Source organism: Entelurus aequoreus, linkage group LG06 (assembly GCF_033978785.1).
Source record: "Entelurus aequoreus isolate RoL-2023_Sb linkage group LG06, RoL_Eaeq_v1.1, whole genome shotgun sequence".
NCBI lineage: Eukaryota > Metazoa > Chordata > Actinopteri > Syngnathiformes > Syngnathidae > Entelurus > Entelurus aequoreus.
The window spans coordinates 18,158,041-18,182,406 of NC_084736.1; the positions used below are offsets into that span (position 1 = coordinate 18,158,041).

Sequence of the window (24,366 nt, forward strand, 5' to 3'; positions counted from 1 at the left end):
AGTTGTTTAGAAGCGACACAGAGGAAGAAGATTTCATGGGATTTAGCGATTAGGAGTGACAGATTGTTTGGTAAACGTATAGCATGTTCTATATGTTATAGTTATTTGAATGACTCTTACCATAATATGTTACGTTAACATACCAGGCACGTTCTCAGTTGGTTATTTATGCCTCATATAACGTACACTTATTCAGCCTGTTGTTCACTATTCTTTATTTATTTTAAATTGCCTTTCAAATGTCTATTCTTGGTGTTGGATTTAATCAAATAATTTCCCCAAAAATGCGACTTATACTCTAGTGAGACTTATATATGTTTTTTTCCTTCTTTATTATGCATTTTCGGCCGGTGCGACTTATACTCCGAAAAATACGGTATAAGGCAGCCTCCTGTTAATATATTCTATTATAACATATTAATATGTTCCTTTTTTCATATTTCACACTTTTGTTAAAATGTAATAAACACTTATTCTTTTGTTGTTTGTATACTTTACATTAGTTTTGGGCGATACTACAAATGTGGGTATTGATCTAATACCAAGTAGTTACAGGGGCAGTATTGAGTGTATTTCACATAGCCAAGATTCATCCATCCATCCATTTTCTACCGCTTGTCCCTTTTGGGGTCGCGGGGGGTTCTGGAGCCTATCTCAGCTGCATTCGGGCGGAAGGCGGGGTACACCCTGGACAAGTCGCCACCTCATCACAGTGCCAACACAGATAGACAGACAACATTCACACACTAGGGCCAATTTAGTGTTGCCAATCAACCTATCCACAGGTGCATTTTATGAATAAATACATTTTTAATCAGATTTTTAATCGGACAGAAACACAGGATGCCGATGTAACAAAATCAATTAGATATTTAAAGTATTTCCTACTATTGGCATACTTGCCAACCTTGAGACCTCCGAATTCGGGAGATTGGGGGGGGGGGTTAAGGGGGAGGAGTATATTTATAGCTAGAATTCACTGAAATTCAAGTATTTCTTATATATATATATATATATATATATATATATATATATATATATATATATATATATATATATATATATATATATATATATATATATATATATATATATATAAATATCGTATTTTTCGGACTATAAGTCGCTGCGGAGTATATGTCGAACCGGCCGAAAATGCACAATAAAGAAGGAAAAAAACATATATACGTCGCACTGGAGTATAAGTCGCATTTTGGGGGGAAATTTATTTGATAAAACCCAACACCAAGAATAGACATTTGAAAGGCAATTTTAAATAAATAAAGAATAGTGAACAACAGGCTGAATAATTGTACGTTATATGAGGCATAAATAACCAACTGAGAACGTGCCTGGTATGTTAACGTAACATATTATGGTAAGAGTCATTCAAATAACTATAACATATAGAACATGCTATACGTTTACCAAACAATCTGTCACTCCTAATCGCTAAATCCGATGAAATCTTCCTCCCCGGTGTCGCCTCTGGTATGTCCTTTCTTTCTGCTGCTCGATTGCCGTTCTCTGCTGCATATTTCACTACGTCCAGCTTGTAATCTGCAGTACATTTTAGTTCAGCCCTTCTCAGTTGTTATAAGTTACCGCCAATGTGGATGATGATCAATTTTAATAGCTACGGCAGTAGCGTATAGCATATAGCAGTTAGCATACCATGAACCACAATGCACTTCTGCCATGACCCGCCCCCGCCGAATTCTTATTGGTTGACGTGTGAGTGACGATTGCTGACGTGTGTGTGACGATGGCTGCCATTTGCTTCGAATGAGATAAATAATATTATTTGATATTTTACTGTAATGTGTTAATAATTTCACACATAAGTAGCTCCGGAGTATTCGTCGCACCCCCGGCCAAACTATAAAAAAAACTGCCACTTATAGTCCGGAAAATACGGTACTTGACTTTCAGTGAATTCATTGTTGTATTTGAAAGTGCAATGCTTTGCAGCCAGTAGCACAGCCTTTGAAGGAGCATAGGTATGGGCAAGTGTAATATTCTGGGTTGGAGTCAATAACCAGGCGAGGTGATGAAGTTACATCTCTTTACTTCATACTTCAGAACCGACTCCCACACTTGCCGTCAGGTTGCGCAATACAACGTAAACCGTTGGCCAACCAAAAGTAACCACAGAACACTATACCCAACATTCACCAGGAGATGGCAACAAACAACTTAGATCACTCTATTACAGGCAGCATCTGTGAAATTTCATTTGCAGGAAAGGAGTGAGTTTAGGGTTGAATTGTCAATCAATCAATCAATCAATGTTTATTTATATAGCCCTAAATCACAAGTGTCCATCCTCGTTCTATTCTCTGTCACTCATCGTCGCCATGACTGTCTCTTCTTCGTTCTTCGTCTCTTTCCTGTGTATGCAGTTGTGCACTCTCCAAAAGCCGTAGATGTTGTAACGTGACTGGACCGGCACACTATTTATATGGAAGAAAAGCGGACGTGGCGACAGGCTGTCCTCACTCAGGTCCGCACGGACCTGGAGGGGGCGTGCCTTAAGTCCGGCTGGAAATCGGGAGAAATTCGGGAGAATGGTTGTCCCGGGAGATTTTCGGGAGAGGCACTGAAATTTGTGAGTCCCCCAGAAAATTCGGGAGGGTTGGCAAGTATGCTATTGGCTGTGATTTAAAGGGGAACTGCACTTTTTTGGGAAATTTGCCTATCGTTCACAATTATTATGAAAGACATGACGGATGTTTTTTTTTTTAAATGCATAAATCAATGTAAATAAAAGTCTGCTTACAGTGGTAGCCAATGAGAAAAAAAAACAAGATAAAAATCATGATATTAATCGAGATTGGATGATATGAAAAAATTAACTGTGATCATATTTTTTTGTCATATCGCCCAGCCCTACTTACAACTAGTTGAATGACACCTCTATCGTGGCCCGAGGGCATCTGTATCACTTTTACTGCACTGCAAAAAGTCAGTGTTCAAAAACAAGAAAAAAAAATACAAAAATGAGGGGTATTTTATTTGAACTAAGCAAAATTATCTGCCAATAGAACAAGAAAATTCGGCTTGTCAAGACTTTCCAAAACAAGTCAAATTAGCTAACCTCAATGAACCCAAAAATACCTTAAAATAAGTATATTCTCACTAATAACAAGTGCACTTTTCTTGGTAGAAAAAAAAGAGACCTTTTTGCTCAATATGTTGAAAAATATTCTTAAATCAAGTAAATGCTAGTGCCATTATCTTGACATAATGATATGCGCTCGGCATCATGATTTATTTTTCATGCTTGAAGTAAGAAATTATTATTTTAAAAAAGTAGTTTTATACTTGTGAGTGTTAATGACACAGCTTTGCAACAGTTGATATTCTAGTTTCAAGCATGTTTTACTCAATATACAGTGGGGCAAAAAAGTATTTAGTCAGCCACCCATTGACAATCAATGGGTGGCTGACTAAATACTTTTTTGCCCCACTGTAGGTCATAAAATCTCAGCAACAAGCTGTAATATCTTACTGAGATCATTTAGGACCAAAACCCTTAAAACAAGTAAAACACTAACATAAAATCTGCTTAGTGAGAAGAATTATCTTATCAGACAGAAAATAAGCAAATGTCACCCTTATTTGAGATATTTCATCTTACTTAGATTTCAGTTTTTGCAGTGTGGCACTAAGCAACTTTTTTTGCCACACTAAAAACTGCAAATGTGCTCACTTGCTTTACTGCAAACGTCACTCTCCCTTTCCCCATTCGTTAAAAAGATGGAAGTCGATGCGAACGCCTATGTGCACGTGTTCGATTTGTTCTGGGAAGTACGAATTTCCAAGTTCCTAATCGGGATTTCAACGGTAACGCCCCTCGTGGTCGGATTTGGGGCGGCGTGGCTCGATTGGTAGAGCGACCAGGTTCCATCCCTGGTTCCGCCATTCAATTCACTGCCGTTGTGTCCTTGGGCAAGACACTTTACCAACCTGCTCCCAGTGCCACCCACACTGGTTTAAATGTAACTTAGGTACTGGCTTTCACTATGCAAAGCGCTTTGACTCACGAGAGCAAAGCGCTATATAAATATAATTCACTTTACTTCACATTTCCAACTCGGAAAGTCGTAGCATTCTCACCACCCCGAGTTCTTTTCGAAGATAGCTGCTCTGTATGTAAACAATGATATCCGTTTCTGTAATATCCGTTATTAGCACTTCTGATGAGTTTGTGTCGCAGTGAATCAGCCATAAACAATATATTGTTGTATGTTTATGGTAATGTCACTGTAGTGTAAACTACATTTATTTCACGCTCGCGGCGTGCAGCGTATATACCACATGAAATAAATGCATAAAAGTATATGTGTCTGTGTTGTTTGTATTCCGACAAGGCAAGCGCAAAAATAGCTTTCGTGGGTGTGGCAATCTTGATGTCCGACATCATAACTAGAAATGTCTGATAATATCGGCCTGCTGATATTATCGGCCGATAAATGCTTTAAAATATAATATAGTAAATTATCGCTATCGGTTTCAAAAAGTTAAAAATTAATGACTTTTTAAAACGCCGCTGAAGGGAGCGGTACATGTCCGGTAAAACTCGGACATAGGTTGTACACCCTGGACTGAAGCTGTGTGCCTTGATTGTTTTTGTAGCTGTTGTTTTGAGGCATGTTTTAAAAAAATAATAATAATAATGCACTTTGTGAAAGTCAAAGTATAGTATTTCCCATAGTTGTAGTGGTTATTAGGATTATCTCAGGGAGAGCATGTCCCAAATTCCAAGCTGCTGTTTTGAGGCATGTTAAAAAAAAAAAATGCACTTTGTGACTTCAATAATAATTATGGCAGTGCCATGTTGGCACTTTTTTCCATAACTGGAGTTGAAGTTGTTCTCTTATTTTGGAAAACCTTGTTTTTGATTGATTGATTGAAACTTGTATTAGTAGATTGCACAGTGCAGTACATATTCCGTACAATTGACCACTAAATGGTAACACCTGAATAAGTTTTTCAACTTGTTTACAGGGTCCACGTTAATCAATTCATGGTAAAGTTACATTGTTTAATGCAGGGGTGTCTAAACTTTTTCCACTGAGGGCCGCACATGGAAAAATTGAATCATGCGTGGGCCATTTTAATATTTTTCATTTTCAAACCTTAACAAAATATATGGATTTTGTTGTTTTTTTTACTTTTAGGGCTCCCGGGGACCATAAAGGGTCTAAGTCATTAAAATGTTAAAAACAAGTCAAATTATTATTTTTTTAATTTATATAACGTTTACAGTAAATCTGCACAGTATATCAACTTCAGGTTGATATAAAGTTAAAAAAAACAAAAAGGTTTTATGCCTTTTCTTTCAAAGACAACTTAGTTTTTTATAATAAAACTGAAATATGCAGTATTTCCCCCACTGCCCAAAACATTCAGAAAGCAATGTTTGATGTGAAGTAATTAGAGCCTTAAAAATATCAATAATGCAGGACACCATTGATTTTGATTCATTATTATTTTTGAGTAATCACAGTTAAAAGATAAATAAAATCCCATTAAATATATTTGGGATCCAAAAGGTGCCCCACTCAGAAAGTGATACATTTTTATTAGTTTTTTTTTTTTAACTTTCAACACTTAAGTTACGAGCTCAACTTCAGATTTATCTGTCGATTTTACGTTTGAACTATTATTTTGTTTGTTTTATGCTCTTTTGTCAAATAAAATGTTGATGTTTTTGTATGGCTACCACACAATATATGCAATATTTCCCACATAAAACATTTTAAAGTGAAATATTTGAAATAATTGGAGCCTTGAATAGGTCAATAATTCATTATAACATTGATTTTTTTTTTTTGGAGCAATGGCAAAAAAATAAAAATGAAAGATAGACAAAAGAAAAAAAAAAGCCTGCATGGTAGCTTTGTGTCAACATTGCACCTTTTTCTAGTTAGATTTCACCTCATTCCACTTTTTTAAATGTTTTTTTAATTTTTGCAATAGCATTTCCAGAATGTGTAGCGGGCCGGTAAACAATTAGCTGCGGGCCGCAAATGGCCCCCGGGCCGCACTTTGGACACCCCTGGTTTAATGCATCCAGCGGGCATCACAACAAAATTAGGCATAATAATGTGTTAATTCCACGACTGTATATATCGGTATCGGTTGATATCGGAATCGGTAATTAAGAGTTGGACAATATCGGAATATCGGACATCTCTAATCATAACTGAAACGCTTTCAACTCGGCTGTGACGCCATTCCCAGCTCCGACTTCCCACTTCCCAAGTAATTGAAATGTAGCATAATACTGCTACCATGGTAGAAGCTGCAAAACTACCAAAGAAATGAAAAGTTTTGCCTGAGGAGACAAAAATAACAAAAAGGGAGGCTACCCGATTAAAAGGACAGTCAAGGATCAACGTTGCCCCGGCTTTCACTCGCTGGTGTGAGCTCAAAAACGAGGGGGGAATTTCGACCCGATGCTGCCTTGGCTCTGTTCCTGCTAAACTCGGAAGTGATTTGCGATGCTCAAATCAAAATGATCATGCTAATGTTAGCTACCGGACATTTGCTTGGTAACAATAAATAGCCACCAGCTTGATAGTTTGCAGTTCCACACTGACACGACCAGCCATGCAACAAACCTGCTCAGTGGCCTTGTGGTTAGAGTGTCCGCCCTGAGATCGGTAGGTTGAGAGTTCAAACCCTAGCTGAGTCATACCAACGACTATAAAAATGGGACCCATTAACTCCCTGCTTGGCACTCAGCATCAAGGGTTGGAATTGGGGGTTAAATCAGTAAAATGATTCCCAAGCGCGGCCACCTCTGCTGCTCACTGCTCCCCTCACCTCGCAGGGGGTGTTACAAGGGGATGGGTCAAATGCAGAGGATAATTTCACCACACCTAGTGTGTTTGTGATTATCAGTGGTAGTTTAACTTTAACAAACTCAAAAGTACTGTATGGAGAAAATAACATGCGATGACTGCAAACCGTAAATATAAAGTTTGAGTCTGAGTAAAATATGTCGGTTCCTAGTGTGGGAAAAATAGTAATACTGAATCATTGTGGTAATATTTTTGTATGTACGTGACAGTAGTTTCTAGATTTACGACGCTATCCTGATGAGAAATGTAGTCTTCCTTCGGGCAAAACACTACCGCTTTGGTCCACTGGCGCCGCAAAAAAAACCCCGGAAAGTTCTTAAGGGGGGCTTTACCTCCTGAAACATCTCAACTTTGCAGTGAAAAAGGGCGTACGCCAGCTTTCTGTGCGTCCGCACGCTTGATACATGAGGCCCCAGGTGGAGACTGGACAGCGTGAGACTGCTTTGACACGTTAACTAGAGATGTCCGATAATATCGGACTGCCGATATTATCGGCCGATAAATGCTTTAAAGTGTAATATCGGAAATTATCGGTATCTGTTTCAAAAAGTAAAATGTATGACTTTTTAAAACGCAGCTGTACGGAGTGGTACATGGACGTAGGGAGAAGTACAAAGCAGTCGCGTCTCCCAGTCATACTTGCCAACCCTCCCGATTTTCCAGGGAGACTCCCGAATTTCAGTGCCCCTCCCGAAAATCTCCCGGGGCAACCATTCTCCCGAATTTCTCCCGACTTCCACCCAGACAACAATATTGGGGGCGTGCCTTAAAGGCACTGCCTTTGCGTGCCGGCACAATCACATATTATCTACGGCTTTTCACACACACAAGTGAATGCAAGGCATACTTGGTCAACAGCCATACAGGTCACATTGAGGGTGACCGTATAAACAACTTTAACACTGTTACAAATATGCACCAAACTGTGAACCCACACCAAACAAGAATGACAAACACATTTCGGGAGAACATCCGCGCCGTAACACAACATAAACACAACAGAACAAATACCCAGAACCCCTTGCAGCACTAACTCTTCCGGGACGCTACAATATACACCCCCCGCTACCCCGCCGCCCCCCACCGCAACCCCGCCCCGCCCACCTCAACCTCCTCATGCTCTCTCAGGGAGAGCATGTCTCAAATTCCAAGCTGCTGTTTTGAGGCATGTTAAAAAAAATAATGCACTTTGTGACTTCAATAATAAATATGGCAGTGCCATGTTGGCATTTTTTTCCGTAACTTGAGTTGATTTATTTTGGAAAACCTTGTTACATTGTTTAATGCATCCAGCGGAGCATCACAACAAAATTAGGCATAATAATGTGTTAATTCCACGACTGTATATATCGGTATCGGTTGATATCGGAATCGGTAATTAAGAGTTGGACGTTATCGGAATATCGGATATCGGCAAAAAAGCCATTATCGGACATCTCTAACGTTAATATAAGCAGAGTGTGTTTGACACCATCCTGTTATCCCCTAATAAACACTCCTTTGTAAAAATCGAAATAAAAAGAACCCCATAGGAGACTCAGTTCATTATCCTCTCTCGCATGTGCACTTTATTCACTGGCGCTGCAAATGCTCCGCGTCGAGTACGGCTTTCCAGAGGGACAAAAAGAAAGGATTTGATTGCTGACCTGACAACGCACAGTCCAACACAAAACAGAAGAGGCGGAGCAAAGAGCTGAATATAATTTATTCATAGATAAAACTAAGATTTCCTAACAAGTGATGATTTTCATGCAGGGTCCATCTGTGCAATGACACGTCCCAGCAGAGAGGAAAGTTCATTGTTTGATTTACAAACAAGCGGCTTAGCAAGGTTGACTACCCGTGCCAGATTAGCGCTCGGCGTTCATCTTGCGAAGTTTGGCGGGTAAATTGTCCTCCGGCCTCCTGCCCGCCGACAGCAGAGGGCTGCGCACGGGCACCGCCACCGGGGGCAGCGTGGGCGTGAGGCTGTGCTGGTACAGGTCTCCTGTGGACTGGGTCATGGGTTCGAAGCCCACCTTGAGCGATTTGAGCTGCACCCGGTTCTCGTCCTCGGGCCCGGACGACGAACCGAGGCGCTGCAGCTTGAGCGGCAGGTCGCCCGTGCTGCACGCCTTCTCCGAGTGCTGCGAGCTCAGCATCAGCACCTTCCTCTGCAGGTCCTCCTTGCCGGACGAGCTGATCCTCTGCAGCTTGCTCGGCAGCCGGCTCCCGGCGCCTCCGTGGCGCCCCCTGTCGTCTGACGCGTTGATGCAATCCACGGAGAAGACGCGGTGGCGCCGGGCGCCGTGGCTCTCGGTTAGCGCCGGCGTGGAAAGCGGGGAAGGCAGGGAGTTCTTCTCGTCGTGCTCTTTGACGCTATAAGGCGGGGTGGGGACTTCGAATGTGCTGTGGAATTGGGAGTAGTCCACTCGGAAAAAGCCCTCCTCCAAGGACATCACAGGCAGGAATCGATGGCCCCACAGGACCTCATCCTCGGTGTATGAGGTCCTCGCCTGGCAGGTCATGCCTACAACACAATGCCATCATCATCATCAGTAAATATCCTGTTCTAGAAAGAAAATATCACACCCTAGTACAGAGGAGATCATGCTGTTGTTACTATTTGGTTGTGAGTCCTCTTCCCGATCAATAAACACTTCAGGCCTATTTTTTCCTGATCAGGTGGCTGAGTGGTTACAACCTGCGCTTTTAACTCCGCACTCGGCTCCAGGAGTAGGAGTCCGGTCCTGTCCTTCGCCCGTTATGTCATCGCCTGTTGCTATTCCAGACTAATGCACGGGGGGAAAAAATGGTTCTTTCTTCTTTTTTCAAGCCAAAAATAAGTCTTTTAATATCATGCGTTGTGGTGTGAATGTTGTGTGTTTGTCAGCCTGTTATATAAAACTCCTGTAAATGTATTTGTGTTTATTAACCTATGACCATTTTTACAAAGTCGCTCACTTTTAATTCATACATTATTTAAACAAGCATTTTATTCAAGACAGAAGTTTCGCCTCCCTTAGGAAGCTCTATATTGAATAAGTTTACTAGAACAATGCATATTGATCAACACACGAGCAAAGGCATCACAGTAAATATGCCAGAATGAGCTACAATAGCTACATTGCATCTGTTGAATTTTTTGAAAAATTATTTTATATATTATATTTAATCACTACTATTATGAAATTGTTACTAATATTGATGATGTTGTCGATAATGTTCATTTTTGTTCCACTACATTTGGATTGTTCCGTGTCATGTGTGTGTTGTCATGTCTGTTCATGTTTTTGTTTTGGCCATGTGTTTGTTTTTTGGACTCTTTTTCATCCCTGGTTGCACTTCCTTGTTTGGTTTGGTTTCCATGGTCACCCATTAGTTTTCACCTGTCTTGTCACGCACCTGTTTCACGTTTCGAGTCACGCACCTGTTTTCACTGATCACGTCACTATTTAAATCTGTCTGTTTCTGTTGTTCGTCCTGGCGTCCTCACACATTCACACTCCTGCCACTCTGATGATCCATGCTGCTCTTTTTCATGTTTTTTCTCATGCCAAGTAAGTTTTGTTTATTAAGACCACAGTTAGTGTTTTTGTTTCTTTGTTCATAGTTTTTGTGCCCACGTCCACGTCTTGCACGCGCCAATTTTCCATTGCCTTCTGGAAAAACACAACCCGAGAACCTAGTCCTGACATGTGTGTCCTCAATTGCTCTCAATTGCTCTGTTTATTGTTGTTCTTAGTGTTGCTGGGATGGGTTTGGTTTTGGAATTGTATTGCATTGTTGTGTATTGTTTTGTTAATTGATTAAGAAAAAAAAAGAAAAAAAAAAGAACCCACTTTACTAAAAAAAAATAATAGTTTTTGCTAAGAGTAACATGCAGTGTCATTTCAAACTAGTTTTTGATCAAATAAAAGTGAAACTTATTATGAATTATCTCTGTCGTTTGTGTCTACTGGTTTCTTTAAAAAGTAGGGAAAAAAATCAGAAAAATCACATTTTCTTCTTAATCCAACCTGCCCAGACCTACTAAAAGGTGTTAAAAGAGAAAGCTCAAAACTCAAAAGTTTACTAGAACAATGCATATTGATCAACACACGAGCACAAGTATCACGGTAAATATGCCAGAATGAGCTACAATAGCTAAATGTAATTGTTTTTTCAAAATTATTTAATATAGTCCAATTTATATCAGTTCTAAAAAGAACCCACTTTATTAAAAAAATCGTATTTCCCAAGCGTAATATGCAGTGTCATTTCAAACTAGTTTTTGATCAAATACAAGTGAAACTTGTTATGAATTATCTCTGTGGTTTCTTGAAAAAGTAGGAAAAAAAATCACATTTTAATTTAATCACTTTTAGTTGACATTTTTATTTAAACAAGCATTTTATTCAAGACAGAAGTTTGGCCTCCAAGCTCTATATTGAATAAGTTTACTAGGACAATGCATATTGATCAACACACGAGCAAAAGCATCACAGTAAATATGCCAGAATGAGCTACAATAGCTAAATTTCATCTGTTTAATTTAAAAAATATATATGTTATATAAAGTCCAATTTATATCAGTTCTAAAAAGAACCCACTTTAATAAAAAAAATCGTTTTTGCTAAGAGTAACATGCAGTGTCATTTCAAACTAGTTTGTGATCAAATAAAAGTGAAACTTATTATGAATTATCTGTCGTTTGTATCTATTGGTTTCTTTAAAAAGTAGGAAAAAAATCTGAAAAATCACATTTTATTCTTAAGCCAAATTGCCCAGACCTACTAAAAGGTGTTAAAAGAGAAAGCTCAAAACGCAAAAGTTTATTAGAACAATGCATATTGATCAACAGCACATTGATCAACACATGAGCAAAAGTATCACAGTAAATATGCCAGAATAAGCTACAATAGCTAAATGTAATCTGTTTTTTGAAAACTATTTGATATAAAGTCCAATTTATATCAGTTCTAAAAAGAACCCACTTTATTAAAAAAGTCTTATTTGCTAAGCGTAATATGCAGTGTCATTTCAAACTAGTTTTTGATCAAATACTAGTGAAACTTGTTATGAATTATCTCTGTGGTTTCTTTAAAAAGTAGGGAAAAAAAATCACATTTTATTCTTAAGCCAAATTGCCCAGACCTACTAAGAGGGGTTAAAATAGAAAACTCAAAAGTACTGTATGGAAAAAAAAAAACATGGGATGACTGCAAACCGGGAATATAAAGTTTGAGTAAAATATTTAGTTTCCTAGTGTGGAAAAAATTAGTAATACTGAATCATTGTGGTATTATCGTGTCAGTTTGCCTGTACATTACAGTAGTTTCTGACGATTTACAACGCTATCCTGATGGGAAACGTGGTCTTCCTTCCGGCAAAACACTACCGCTTTGGTCCAGAGGCGCCGCCAAAAAAACCTGAAAGTTTTTCCCAAGTCTTTTAATCTCCTGCATTGTGGTGTGAATGTCGTGTTTATTTGTCAGCCATAGCAAAGAAAAGCTTGCAACTATGCACCTATTTATATGAAACTCCAGGCAAATCATTTGTTTATCAACCTATGACCATTTTTACAAAGTCACTCACTTTTAATTGAGATTTTTATTCAAACAAGCATTTTATTCAATACAGAAGTTTGGCCTGCCATAGGAAGAAGCTCTATATTGAATAAGTTTACTAGAACAATGCATATTGATCAACAGCATCACAGTAAATATGCCAGAATGAGCTACAATAGCTACATTTAACCTGTTTTTTGGAAATTATTTGATATAAAGTTCAAAATCAGTTCTAAAAAGAACCCACTTTATTAAAAAAATATTTTTTGCTAAGAGTAATATGCAGTGTCATTTCAAACTAGTTTTTGATCAAATAAAAGTGAATCTTATTATGAATTACACTACCGTTCAAAAGTTTGGGGTCACATTGAAATGTCCTTATTTTTGAAGGAAAAGCACTGTACTTTTCAATGAAGATAACTTTAAACTAGTCTTAACTTTCAAGAAATACACTCTATACATTGCTAATGTGGTAAATGACTATACTAGCTGCAAATGTCTGGTTTTTGGTGCAATATCTACATAGGTGTATAGAGGCCCATTTCCAGCAACTATCACTCCAGTGTTCTAATGGTACAATGTGTTTGCTCATTGGCTCAGAAGGCTAATTGATGATTAGAAAACCCTTGTGCAATCATGTTCACACATCTGAAAACAGTTTGGCTCGTTACAGAAGCTACAAAACTGACCTTCCTTTGAGCAGATTGAGTTTCTGTAGCATCACATTTGTGGGGTCAATTAAATGCTCAAAATGGCCAGAAAAAGAGAACTTTCATCTGAAACTCGACAGTCTATTCTTGTTCTTAGAAATGAAAGCTATTCCACAAAATTGTTTGGGTGACCCCAAACTTTTGAACGGTAGTGTATCTCTGTCGTTTGTATCTATTGGTGTCTTTAAAAAGTAGGAAAAGGGACCCCCGCCCGAATACACAGTTTGGAAAAAAACAAAACAAGATTTAACTCAACAGAACAGCAACAATGCTAAAATATCACCCATTTTTAAAATAATAGTAGTACGCTGGTCACCCACACGGGCGATGTGGGTTCGAACCCTGCTCGGAGCAGTAGGAAAAAAACAACGTAGCCGAGAGAGAGACAGAGTATACAATCGCTAGACAAAGCTGAGCTGTTTGTGATTGACAGCCTTGAACACCATTCATTGCATTTCGCCGTCAAAATCGGGGGGCCCTGATTGGGTGGGGCCTCTGGGCTTCAGCCCAGGTAAGCCCGTGCATTAAGGCGGCTTTGGGCTTCATATATGCAGAGTTAACAATTACCATGCACACTGTATAGAGTTGTAAAGACGAGCTACATTCACAGACAGTCTTGTCATAATGTGTTTATGAGTCCCGTTATGTGTTTGAGTCCCATTATTTCAAGGATTCAAGGAACTTTATTGTCATGCCAGTACGTATTAGTTGGACCTGTGTGAAGTTGGCCACCCTTATCATTGCAATTATTAAAACAACACTGCCATTCCTTTATGCTGTAAAAAAATGCTGTTATACTTTTTAAGTTATTCTAAAACATATTTTTGTACTAGTGATGTCATCCAGCCCCCCCACCTTGTCAAAATCTCCCCAAACTTGTCCCCAAACTTGTCCCAAACATTTTTTTTGTCCAACTATTAAAGGTTTTTTGTTATGGGGCTGGTAATGAATAATAAAACATAAAAAAACTATACTAGTTAGACAATAACATTTTGCAGCACAAACGTATGACATAAGTTTGGGGAGATTGTAACAATGTTAACAACATTGATAACATAGAAACTAATAGTCGGACAAAAAAATGTTTGGGGAGATTTTGACACGGTTGGGGAACTGGTTATGAATAATAACACATTAATAACATAAAAACTATTAAACGTTAATTACATGAAAACTATAATAGACAAAAAAAAGTGAAGCACAAACGCTTGGGACAAGTTTGGGTGTCTCTTAAAACTTTAATAACACAATAACTATACTAGTCAGTGTTTCCCATAAACTGCCAAGATACCTGTGGCGGTGGGGGCGTGACTATGGGCGTGGTCACCATGACATCATCGAGTAATTTGCATAATTGACTACAATGATATGATTTTCTCTAAAAAGGCTCAAAAAATGTATACTTACTAATTAATAATAACAGTTTTGTTTTAAACGTCCATCCATCCTTCCATTTTACAATATAATTACAACACTTTATGTACATATTTATGTACAGATTTGAACAATAAGTTATTCACTGAAATATATGTATTAACTGTGGTTCTTACAAAAAATGTATCTTATAAAAATATAAAAGCTAAAATGTCTCTTAAAGCTCTGCCCCTTTAATTAGTGCATACTAAATAATTTAACTTTAACCTACTATTACAACCATATTATTTACCAGCAACATAAAGTGAAACAGAGGCAGTGGTGTCCTGCCTCAGTCAGTAACAAATAAACAGAAAACGGTAGTGGTTGTAGATAGACACAAAGCTTCATCAAACATCTGATCCACTGAACAAAGAGCTCCAAAAATCTTGATCCTACACTTCTCTTTTGTAAAGTAAATCTGAACAGCCGATATGGGCATCTACATCAACTATATGATTTGCCTGAGAAGCTGGACAAGACAAAAAAATAAAAATAAAAATAAAAAATTAATAATTTTGTGGCTGCCTTAATTCTTTCGTGGCGGGCCGCCACAAATAAATGAATGTGTGGGAAACACTGCTAGTTAGACATAAGATTGTTGCTGCACAATCCAGCCCAGAGGTAGCACAATTGCATAGGACACGTTTGGGGACATTTTGACGTGTGGGTGTGGGTTGCTACTTATTAATAATACATTAATAACACGTTGATAACCTAAACAATATGAAAACTTTAACAACAAATACTATACTAATAAGACAAAAAATGTGGCAGCACAAACATAGCACTAACATTTAAGACCCGTTTGGGGAGATTTTGACATGGTTGGGGGCTGATAATGAATAATAACATTCATAACATTAAAGCTATAATAGTTGGACCAAAAAATTTGCAGCCCAAATGAATAGAACACGGTTGGGGGGCTGGATAAGAATCTTAAAACGTTAATAACATAAAAACTATAATAGTTAGACAAAAAAAAAATGTTTTCAGCACAAATATGGGACAAGTTTGGGGAGATTTTGACAAGGTTGGGGGCTGATAATGAATAATAACATGTTAATAACATTAAAACTATAATAGACAAAAAATGTTTGCAGCACAAACGAATAGGACAAGTTTGGGGAGATTTTGATGGGGGGCTGATATTGATGTCCATTAGTCTGTATGTATTTTAGAATAAGTTAAAAAGCGTAAGAATAAACAAAAGTGTCAGTGTATTTTAATATTTGTAATTAGAGATGTCCGATAATGGCTTTTTTGCCGATATCCGATATTCCGATGTTGTCCAACTCTTAATTACAGATTCCGATATCAACCGATACCGATATATACAGTCGTGGAATTAACACATTATTATGCCTAATTTTGTTGTGATGCCCCGCTGGATGCATTAAACAATGTAACAAGGTTTTCCAAAATAAATCAACTCAAGTTATGGCAAAAAGTGCCAACATGGCACTGCCATATTTATTATTGAAGTCACAAAGTGCATTATTTTTTTTAACATGCCTCAAAACAGCAGCTTGGAATTTGGGACATGCTCTCCCTGAGAGAGCATGAGGAGGTTGAGGTGGGGGGTGTACATTGTAGAAGAGTTAGTGCTGCAAGGGGTTCTGGGTATTTGTTCTGTTGTGTTTATGTTGTGTTACGGTGCAGATGTTCTCCCGAAATGTGTTTGTCATTCTTGTTTGGTGTGGGTTCACAGTGTGGCGCATATTTGTAACAGTGTTAAAGTTGTTTATACCGCTACCCTCAGTGTGACCTGTATGGCTGTTGACCAAGTACTGTATGTCTTGCATTCACTTGCGTGTGTGAAAAGCTGTAGATATTATGTGACTGGGCCCGGCACGCAAAGGAAGTGCCTTTAAGGTTAATTGGCGCTCTGTACTTCTCTCTACGTCCGTGTACACAGCGGCGTTTTAAAAAGTCATAAATTTAACTTTTTGAAACAGATACCATTAATTTTGAAACCGATAATTTCCGATATTACATTTTAAAGCATTTATCGGACGATATTATCGGACATCCCTATTTGTAATGATAAAGAGGGGACATCTTCCCACAGGTATAAAATGTTGTGCTTTAGATTCACATACTGACTGTACACGAGTAATACTACAATGTGTTTATGAACGAGGAGAAATAGTCGGAGTGGGATGGATCACAAACACATTTGGACTGCCACAAATAAATGAATGACGAGAAAAGTGTGTTTTGGTGTTGTGCGGAGCGAGGTGTAATAAGTAGAAGTGTCAGCGCTGGATTACGACGGCCACTTCTCGCCTGGGTCACTCAGCACCGCGGCCATAAACTTCCCACTGCAGCCAAGTTTTAATGGCACTATCAACACAACGCAGACCCTGTGGCCTGCCACCCCCTCCCACTCCTCCCTCTTTGTAAATCTCCTAAGCCTATAGAGCTCGGTGTTGTGTCCTCCAGCGCTGCCTAAGCGAGCGTTATCTGCCAAAGCAAAGAAAAGGCGAGGTTGGATTTATTTGTAGTGGACCCCAGGGTAGAGTCCCGCTTTAAATATGCCGGGTGGAGATCAGCTGTGCAACATGGCTCTGTCGGCTGGCAAAATAAGAAAAAAAATGCAGTGGAAGTCGGACTAAAAGCCTCGGCTCATTAGTCAAAGTGACGCACGCCTCTTTTTATTCGCGGACCCCAAGCATAACGCCATTGTGCTGTAATGAAACATCCGCCGTAATTTAATCAGCGTGTCATTTTCATGTGTCGCCGTCGTTCCTACTTTCCACGTTCCTGGAGCGCGGCGAGCCAGGAAGGCGCCGGCTAAATGAGATTTCAGCGTCTCTGTCTCAAGTGTCTATCAGGCAGGGATCTAACGCAGACTAATGCTCATATTTCCATTTAGATTGAGGGCAAGGAAGGTGACAGGGCTCGCCTACCGGTGGTCTCCACGATGCCTTCCAGGATCACCACGATCTCAAACTGCTCGTTGGTCAGCGAGCGCTGGGACAGGTCGAAAAAGGGGCTCTTGGGGTTGATTTCGTGGCAGATGGTGAGAGGCGAGACCAGGAAGAGCTGGTCTGCTCCCGTCCCGAAGCCCACGTCCAGCTCACACTGGTCCAGCGGCAGGAACTCGCCTTCGGGCGTCTGGCGGGACTGAAAGGAAATATCCTCGGTTAGGTTGATTGATTGATTGATTGAGACTTTTATTAGTAGATTGCACAGTACAGTACATAATCCGTACAATTGACCACTAAATGGTAACACCCGAACAAGTTTTTCAACTTGTTCATGGTACAAATATATACTATCATCATAATGCAGTCATCACAAGTTAATCATCAGAGTATATACATTGAATTATTTACATTATTTACAATCCGGGGTGTGGGATGTGGAGGGGGGGGTTAGGTTTAGTTGATATCAGCACTTCGGTCATCAACAATTGCATCATCAAAGAAATGGACATTGGAACAGTGTAGGTCTGACTTGGTAGGATATGTACAGCAAGTAGTGGACATAGAGAGAGAGAGAGATCAGAAAGCATAAGAATAAGTATCTACATTTGATTATTTACAATCCGGGGAGGTGGGATGTGGTGAGGGGAGGGTGTTAGTTTAGGGTTGTAGTTGCCTGGAGGTGTTCTTTTAGTGCGGTTTTGAAGGAGGGTATGATGCCCTTTCTTTTACACCTGTTGGGAGTGCATTCCATATTGATGTGGCATAGAAGGAGAATGAGTTAAGACCTTTGTTAGATCGGAATCTGGGTTTAACGTGGTTAGTGGAGCTCCCCCAGGTGTTGTGGTTATGGCGGTCATTTACGTTATGGAAGTAGTTTGACATGTACTTCGGTGACTCGCAAATATTTCATCTCTCGGACTCAGTCCTTCTAAAAATATCAACCCAGTTTGAATTCATGGATTTGAATCAGATGATCACCGTATGTTCAGTACAGCCCTGTTTTTCAACATTTTTTGAGCCAAGGCACATTTTTTGTGTTAAAAAAATCCGCAGGCAAACCACCAGCAGAAATCATTAAAAAACAAAACTCAGTTGACAGTAAAAAGTGGTTGTCGCAATTGTTGGATATGACTTTTTTTATCCCAGCTTCTCAGGCAAATCATATAGTTGATGTAGATGCCCATATCGGCTGTTCAGATTTACTTTACAAAAGAGAAGTGTAGGATACTTCTCTTGTTGCCTTATTTGTATTTGACTTTATTAAATGTATTTATATTATTATTTGGTGCAGCCGGGCCGGAGCAGGAGGGGATAGAAAGAGAAAAAAAGGAAGACAGAGGAGGAAATTGTGGGGACAAGACGGGGATAAGACAGAGAGACAAAAACAACAACAACAACAACAAAAGAGCAACATCAGCAAATACGATATGTACAAATATGATGGTAAAAGTGATGGCAAAGAAGCAGTTACTGAAATAAATAATAATACAGAAATTACAATGAACATTATTACACGACAAATGGAGCAATACCAATAGAAATAGCACTATTGATAATGAATAATACCAATAATTTACCTCTATTATCATATTGGATATGACTTTAAAGCATAACCAAGCATGCATCAATATAGCTCTTGTCTCAAAGTAGGTGTACTGTCACGACCTGTCACATCACGCCCTGACTTATTTTGAGTTTTTTGCTGGTTTCCTGTGTGTAGTGTTTTAGTTCTTGTCTTGCGCTCCTATTTTGGTGGCCTTTTCTCTTGTTTTGGTATTTTCCTGTAGCAGTTTCATGTCTTCCTTTGAGCGATATTTCTCGCATCTGCTTTGTTTTAGCAATCAAGAATACTTCAGTTGTTTTTATCCTTCTTTGTGGGGACATTGTTGATTGTCATGTCATGTTCGGATGTACTTTGTGGACGCCGTCTTTGCTCCACCGTAAGTCTTTGCTGTTGTCCAGCATTTTGTTTTTGTTTACTTTGTAGCCAGTTCTGTTTTAGTTTTGTTCTGCATAGCCTTCCCTAAGCTTCAATGCCTTTTCTTAGGGACACTCACCTTTTGTTTATTTTTGGTTTAAGCTTTAGACACCTTTTTACCTCCATGCTGCCTCCCACGGTTTCCGACATCTACAAAGCAATTATCTACCGGCTGCCACCTACTGATATGGAAGAGTATTACACCGTTACTCTGCCAAGCTCTAGACAGCACCGACACTCAACAACAACACATAATTTGCAGACTATAATTACTGGTTTGCAAAAAATATATTTAACCCAAATAGGTGAAATTAGATAATCTCCCACGGCACACCAGACTGTATCTCACGGCACACTAGTGTGCCACGGCACAGTGGTTGAAAAACACTCCAGTAGAGGATATATGGGTGTTTATCCACAACACTTGACAACAAATCAGGCGTGTGAAAAGCTGTTTCCAGCTCGAAAAATTGAAAGCAGCCAGGCTGATACGACAGGGCAGGGGTCGGCTCTAGAAACGCCACCCTAGTGGCTCCCTGGAGCTTTTTCAAAAATGTATGAAAATGGAAAAAGATGGAGAAAATAATATTTTTTTGTTTTGATATGGTTTCTGTAGGAGGACAAACATGACACCAACCTTCCTAATTGTTAGAAAGCCCAACATTTGTTAGGGTTGTGTTTATGCTTCACTGATGAGAGTATTTGGCGTATTTTGTCCTACTTATTTAACTAAGTAAGTACATATTATTACATTTAAACATTTCTGTCAACGAAGATTGGCGTCAGACTGCGACTCATAGTCATTTTGATAGTAGGCTAATGTAGCTAATATAGACACTTACATCATGTGTTGCTTTCAGTATAAGACTTATATATGGCTTTTAATGTTTTGCGGCTCCAGACAGATTAGTTTTTTGTATTTTTGGGTGACCGACTGGCTGGGCGATATGGTTAAAAAAACGGTATCATGATTATAAGTGTTGTACGTGTCTTTATTACAAAATCTTTTTTTTTTTTTTGACACTGAATTTTTTGCGTTTGAACTTTGTGAGCTGATTTTTTTTTTGTATTATACTGACAATTTAATTAAAGCAGCATTTGTTTGTAAACATTCCAGTTTGTTAAAATACAGTGTCTTGAAATTCAGGGTAAAAAAGGACAGAAACATTTGATGCTTCAAAACCAAGATTATAAATTAAATAAAAAATAATGAAATTCAATTCAATGAAATTTTTGTGAAATTTTCAGCATAATTTGATGTAAAAAAAAAAATTCAAACACAACAAATTAAGTGTCAAAAAAATTCTTAAGTAATAAAGACACAAATTAACCTCCATACCTGACAGCCGAGTCATACCAAAGACTATAAAAATGGGACCCATAACCTCCCTGCTTGGCACTCAGCAACATAGGGTTGGAGTTGGGGGTTAAATCACCAAAATGATTCCCGGGCGCGGCGCCGCTGCTGCCCACTGCTCCCCAAGGGGATGGGACAAATGCAGAGGTCAAATTTCACCACATCTAGTGTGTGTGTGACAATCATTGGTACTTTAAAGGCCTACTGAAAGCCACTACTACCGACCACGCAGTCTGATAGTTTATATATCAATGATGAAATCTTAACATTATAACACATGCCAATACGGCCGGGTTAACTTATAAAGTGACATTTTAAATTTGCCGCTAAACTTCCGGTTCGAAACGCCTCTGAGGATGACGTATGCGCATGACGTAGACCGGCGAACACGGGTATGCCTTCCACATTGAAGCCAATACGAAAAAGCTCTGTTTTCATTTCATAATTCCACAGTATTCTGGACATCTGTGTTCGTGAATTTGTTGCAATCATGTTCATTGCATTATGGAGAAGGAAGCTGAGCAAGCAAAGAAGAAAGTTGTCGGTGCGAAATGGACGTATTTTTCGAACGTAGTCAGCAACAACAGTACACAGCCGGCGCTTCTTTGTTTACATTCCCGAAAGATGCAGTCAAGATGGAAGAACTCGGATAACAGAGACTCTAACCAGGAGGACTTTTGACTTCGATACACAGACGCCTGTAGAGAACTGGGACAACACAGACTCTTACCAGGATTACTTTGATTTGGATGACAAAGACGCAGACGTGCTACTGTGAGTATGCAGCTTTGGCTTCTAAACATTTGATCGCTTGACCGTATGTGCGCAACTTTTTTTTGCGTATGTACGTAACTTTTTAAAAATATATAAGCTTTATGAACCTTGGGTTAGGTGAACGGTCTTTTGGGCTGAGTGATTGTGTGTGTTGATCAGGTGTTTGAATTGTATTGGCGTGTTCTATGGAGCTAGGAGCTAGCAGAGGAGCTATGAGCTAGCATAACAAACACGCAGGTGTTTTTATGCAGGATTAATTTGTGGCATATTAAATATAAGCCTGGTTGTGTTGTGGCTAATAGAGTATATATATGTCTTGTGTTTATTTACTGTTGTAGTCATTCCCAGCTGAATATCAGGTTACCCCCGGCTCTCACAGCATCTTCCCTATCTGAATAGCTTCAACTCCCCACTAGTCCTTCACTTGCACTTTACTCATCCACAAATCTTTCATCCTCGCTCAAATTAATGGGGAAATTGTCGCTTTCTCGGTCCGAATCTCTCTCACTTCATGCGGCCATCATTGTAAACAATAGGGAACTTTGCGTATATGTTCAACTGACTACGTCACGCTACTTCCGGTAGGGGCAAGCCTTTTTTTTAATCAGATACCAAAAGTTGCAATCTTTATCGTCGTTGTTCTATACTAAATCCTTTCAGCAAAAATATGGCAATATCGCGAAATGATCAAGTATGACACATAGAATAGATCTGCTATCCCCGTTTAAATTAAAAAAATTCATTTCAGTAGGCCTTTAGTCTTTAATCTTTAATACTGTACTGCACTGTTCAATAAACTGTTATGATGCTTTTACATGAAAACATATCTGACCAGACTTCCTGTCCGTAAGCGTGATAAAACCTTCTGTGTGTCATCATTCCACCTGTGCTGTCATTAGCATCAACATGTATTTCCTCCCCTGCAGGTCTAGTTCCATCATGCAGACCCAGCACAGTCAGAACCAGCCAAGACCTCTCCCTGACATTGCCGTGCTCGCCGTCAGCCCCCCCGGGGCCCAGTGAGTGAAATGTGAGTAAACAGTCTTTTGTGCCGCCTCCCAATTGAATATGAATGAGACGCGCCGGCGGGGTTTATGTCGGAGCCACTCTGGTGTCAGGAGGCCACGGTTCAATTGTCAGGCACTTAGCGGCTGGTAAAGTCCGCCGTGGCACCTTAGCTCCATCTTACACGTTTTGCTAGGTTAGGGACGCCGTTTGTCTTTGTCGCTTCGCATTAAAAAGAGGGATGAGCGTATGGAAACAAGTCGACAGCACAGAGTGGAGGTAAGCTGATGTTTCTGCCCGAGCTCTGCTGCATCACAACAATTCTTATCGTGCTCAGCCACAGCCGCTCATCTTCATCAATTTTAGACGTGCGAGGGATCTTAGATAGGTGGCAACATAAGTGGTTTGATCTTAGGTGGCATTTTGTGTCACGTACAGCAGTGGTCCCCAACCACCGGGCCGCAGCCCGGTACCGGTCCGTGGATCGATTGGTACTGGGCCGCACAAGAATGAAAAAATAAAAAATAAATAAAATAAAATAAAAATACAATTTTTTTTTATTTTTTTATTAAATCAACATAAAAAACACAAGATACACTTATAATTAGTGCACCAACCCAAAAAAACTCCCTTCCCCATTTACATTATATATCAATATAGATCAATACAGTCTGCAGGGATACAGTCCGTAAGCACACATGATTGTATTTTATTATGACAAAAAAAATAAAAATAAAAATACCACTCCGCCCCCGGTCCGTGGGACAAATTTTCAAGCGTTGACCGGTCCGCAGTTACAAAAAGGTTGGGGACCACTGACGTACAGGATTGTATGGTATACCGCTACCAATAAATGACCGGGGTACTAATGAATTTAAAAAAGTACTATAGTGCCTTTGAAAAATACCGGTACTTTTTTTAAAATGCAAGTGATGGCGCACAGTGGTGACATTAGATTTAGACAAACTTTATTAATCCACAAGAGAAATGGTTCCACACAGTAGCTCAGTTACAAAGGATGGAAAGGGTAAGGATGGAAAGGATAATGCAGGAATAAAGTAGACTAAAAATGTACCATAGTAGCAATATAACATATATGTAATATTTACATATTATATATACTGTATATAATATATATAGATATATTACATTATATTTTTGTATAATATACACTATTTGCCAAAAGCATTTGGCCACCTGCCTTGACTCACATATGAACTTGAAGTGCCATCCCATTCCTAACCCATAGGGTTCAATATGATGTCGGCCCCCTTTTGCAGCTATTACAGCTTCAACTCTTCTGGGAAGGCTGTCCACAAGGTTGCGGAGTGTGTTTATAGGAATTTTCCACCATTCTTCCAAAAGGGCATTGGTGAGGTCACACTCTGATGTTGGTCGAGAAGGCCTGGCTCTCAGTCTCTGTTCTAATTCATCCCAAAGGTTTTCTATCGGGTTCAGGTCAGGACTCTGTGCAGGCCAGTCAAGTTCATCCACACCAAACTCTGTCATCCATGTCTTTATGGACCTTGCTTTGTGCACTGTTGGAAGAGGAAGGGGCCCGCTCCAAACTGTTCCCACAAGCTTGGGAGCATGGAATTGTCCAAAATGTTTTGGTATCCTGGAGCATTCAGAATTCCTTTCACTGGAACGAAGGGGCCAAGCCCAACTCCTGAAAAACAACCCCACACCATAATTCCTCCTCCACCTGTGGCAGGGCCAAGTGATTAGGACACCTGATTCTGATCATTTGGATGGGTGGCCAAATACTTTTGGCAATATACAATATATAACAAATC

General features: G+C 39.4%; 1 protein-coding gene across 1 annotated transcript in view; it reads right to left on the reverse strand.

Annotated features, from left to right (window-relative positions):
• Positions 1-8,620: 8,620 nt before the first annotated feature.
• LOC133651915 (G protein-activated inward rectifier potassium channel 1-like) overlaps positions 8,621-24,366 on the reverse strand; it is a 36,948-nt gene continuing 21,202 nt past the window's right edge. Inside the window, exons 2-3 of the mRNA XM_062050145.1 lie at positions 17,436-17,652; positions 8,621-9,381 (exon numbers count right to left, since the gene is read on the reverse strand). Coding sequence (XP_061906129.1) covers positions 8,723-9,381; positions 17,436-17,652 — 876 coding nt within the window. The 3' untranslated portion in view covers positions 8,621-8,722. The remainder of the gene's footprint in view (positions 9,382-17,435; positions 17,653-24,366) is intronic.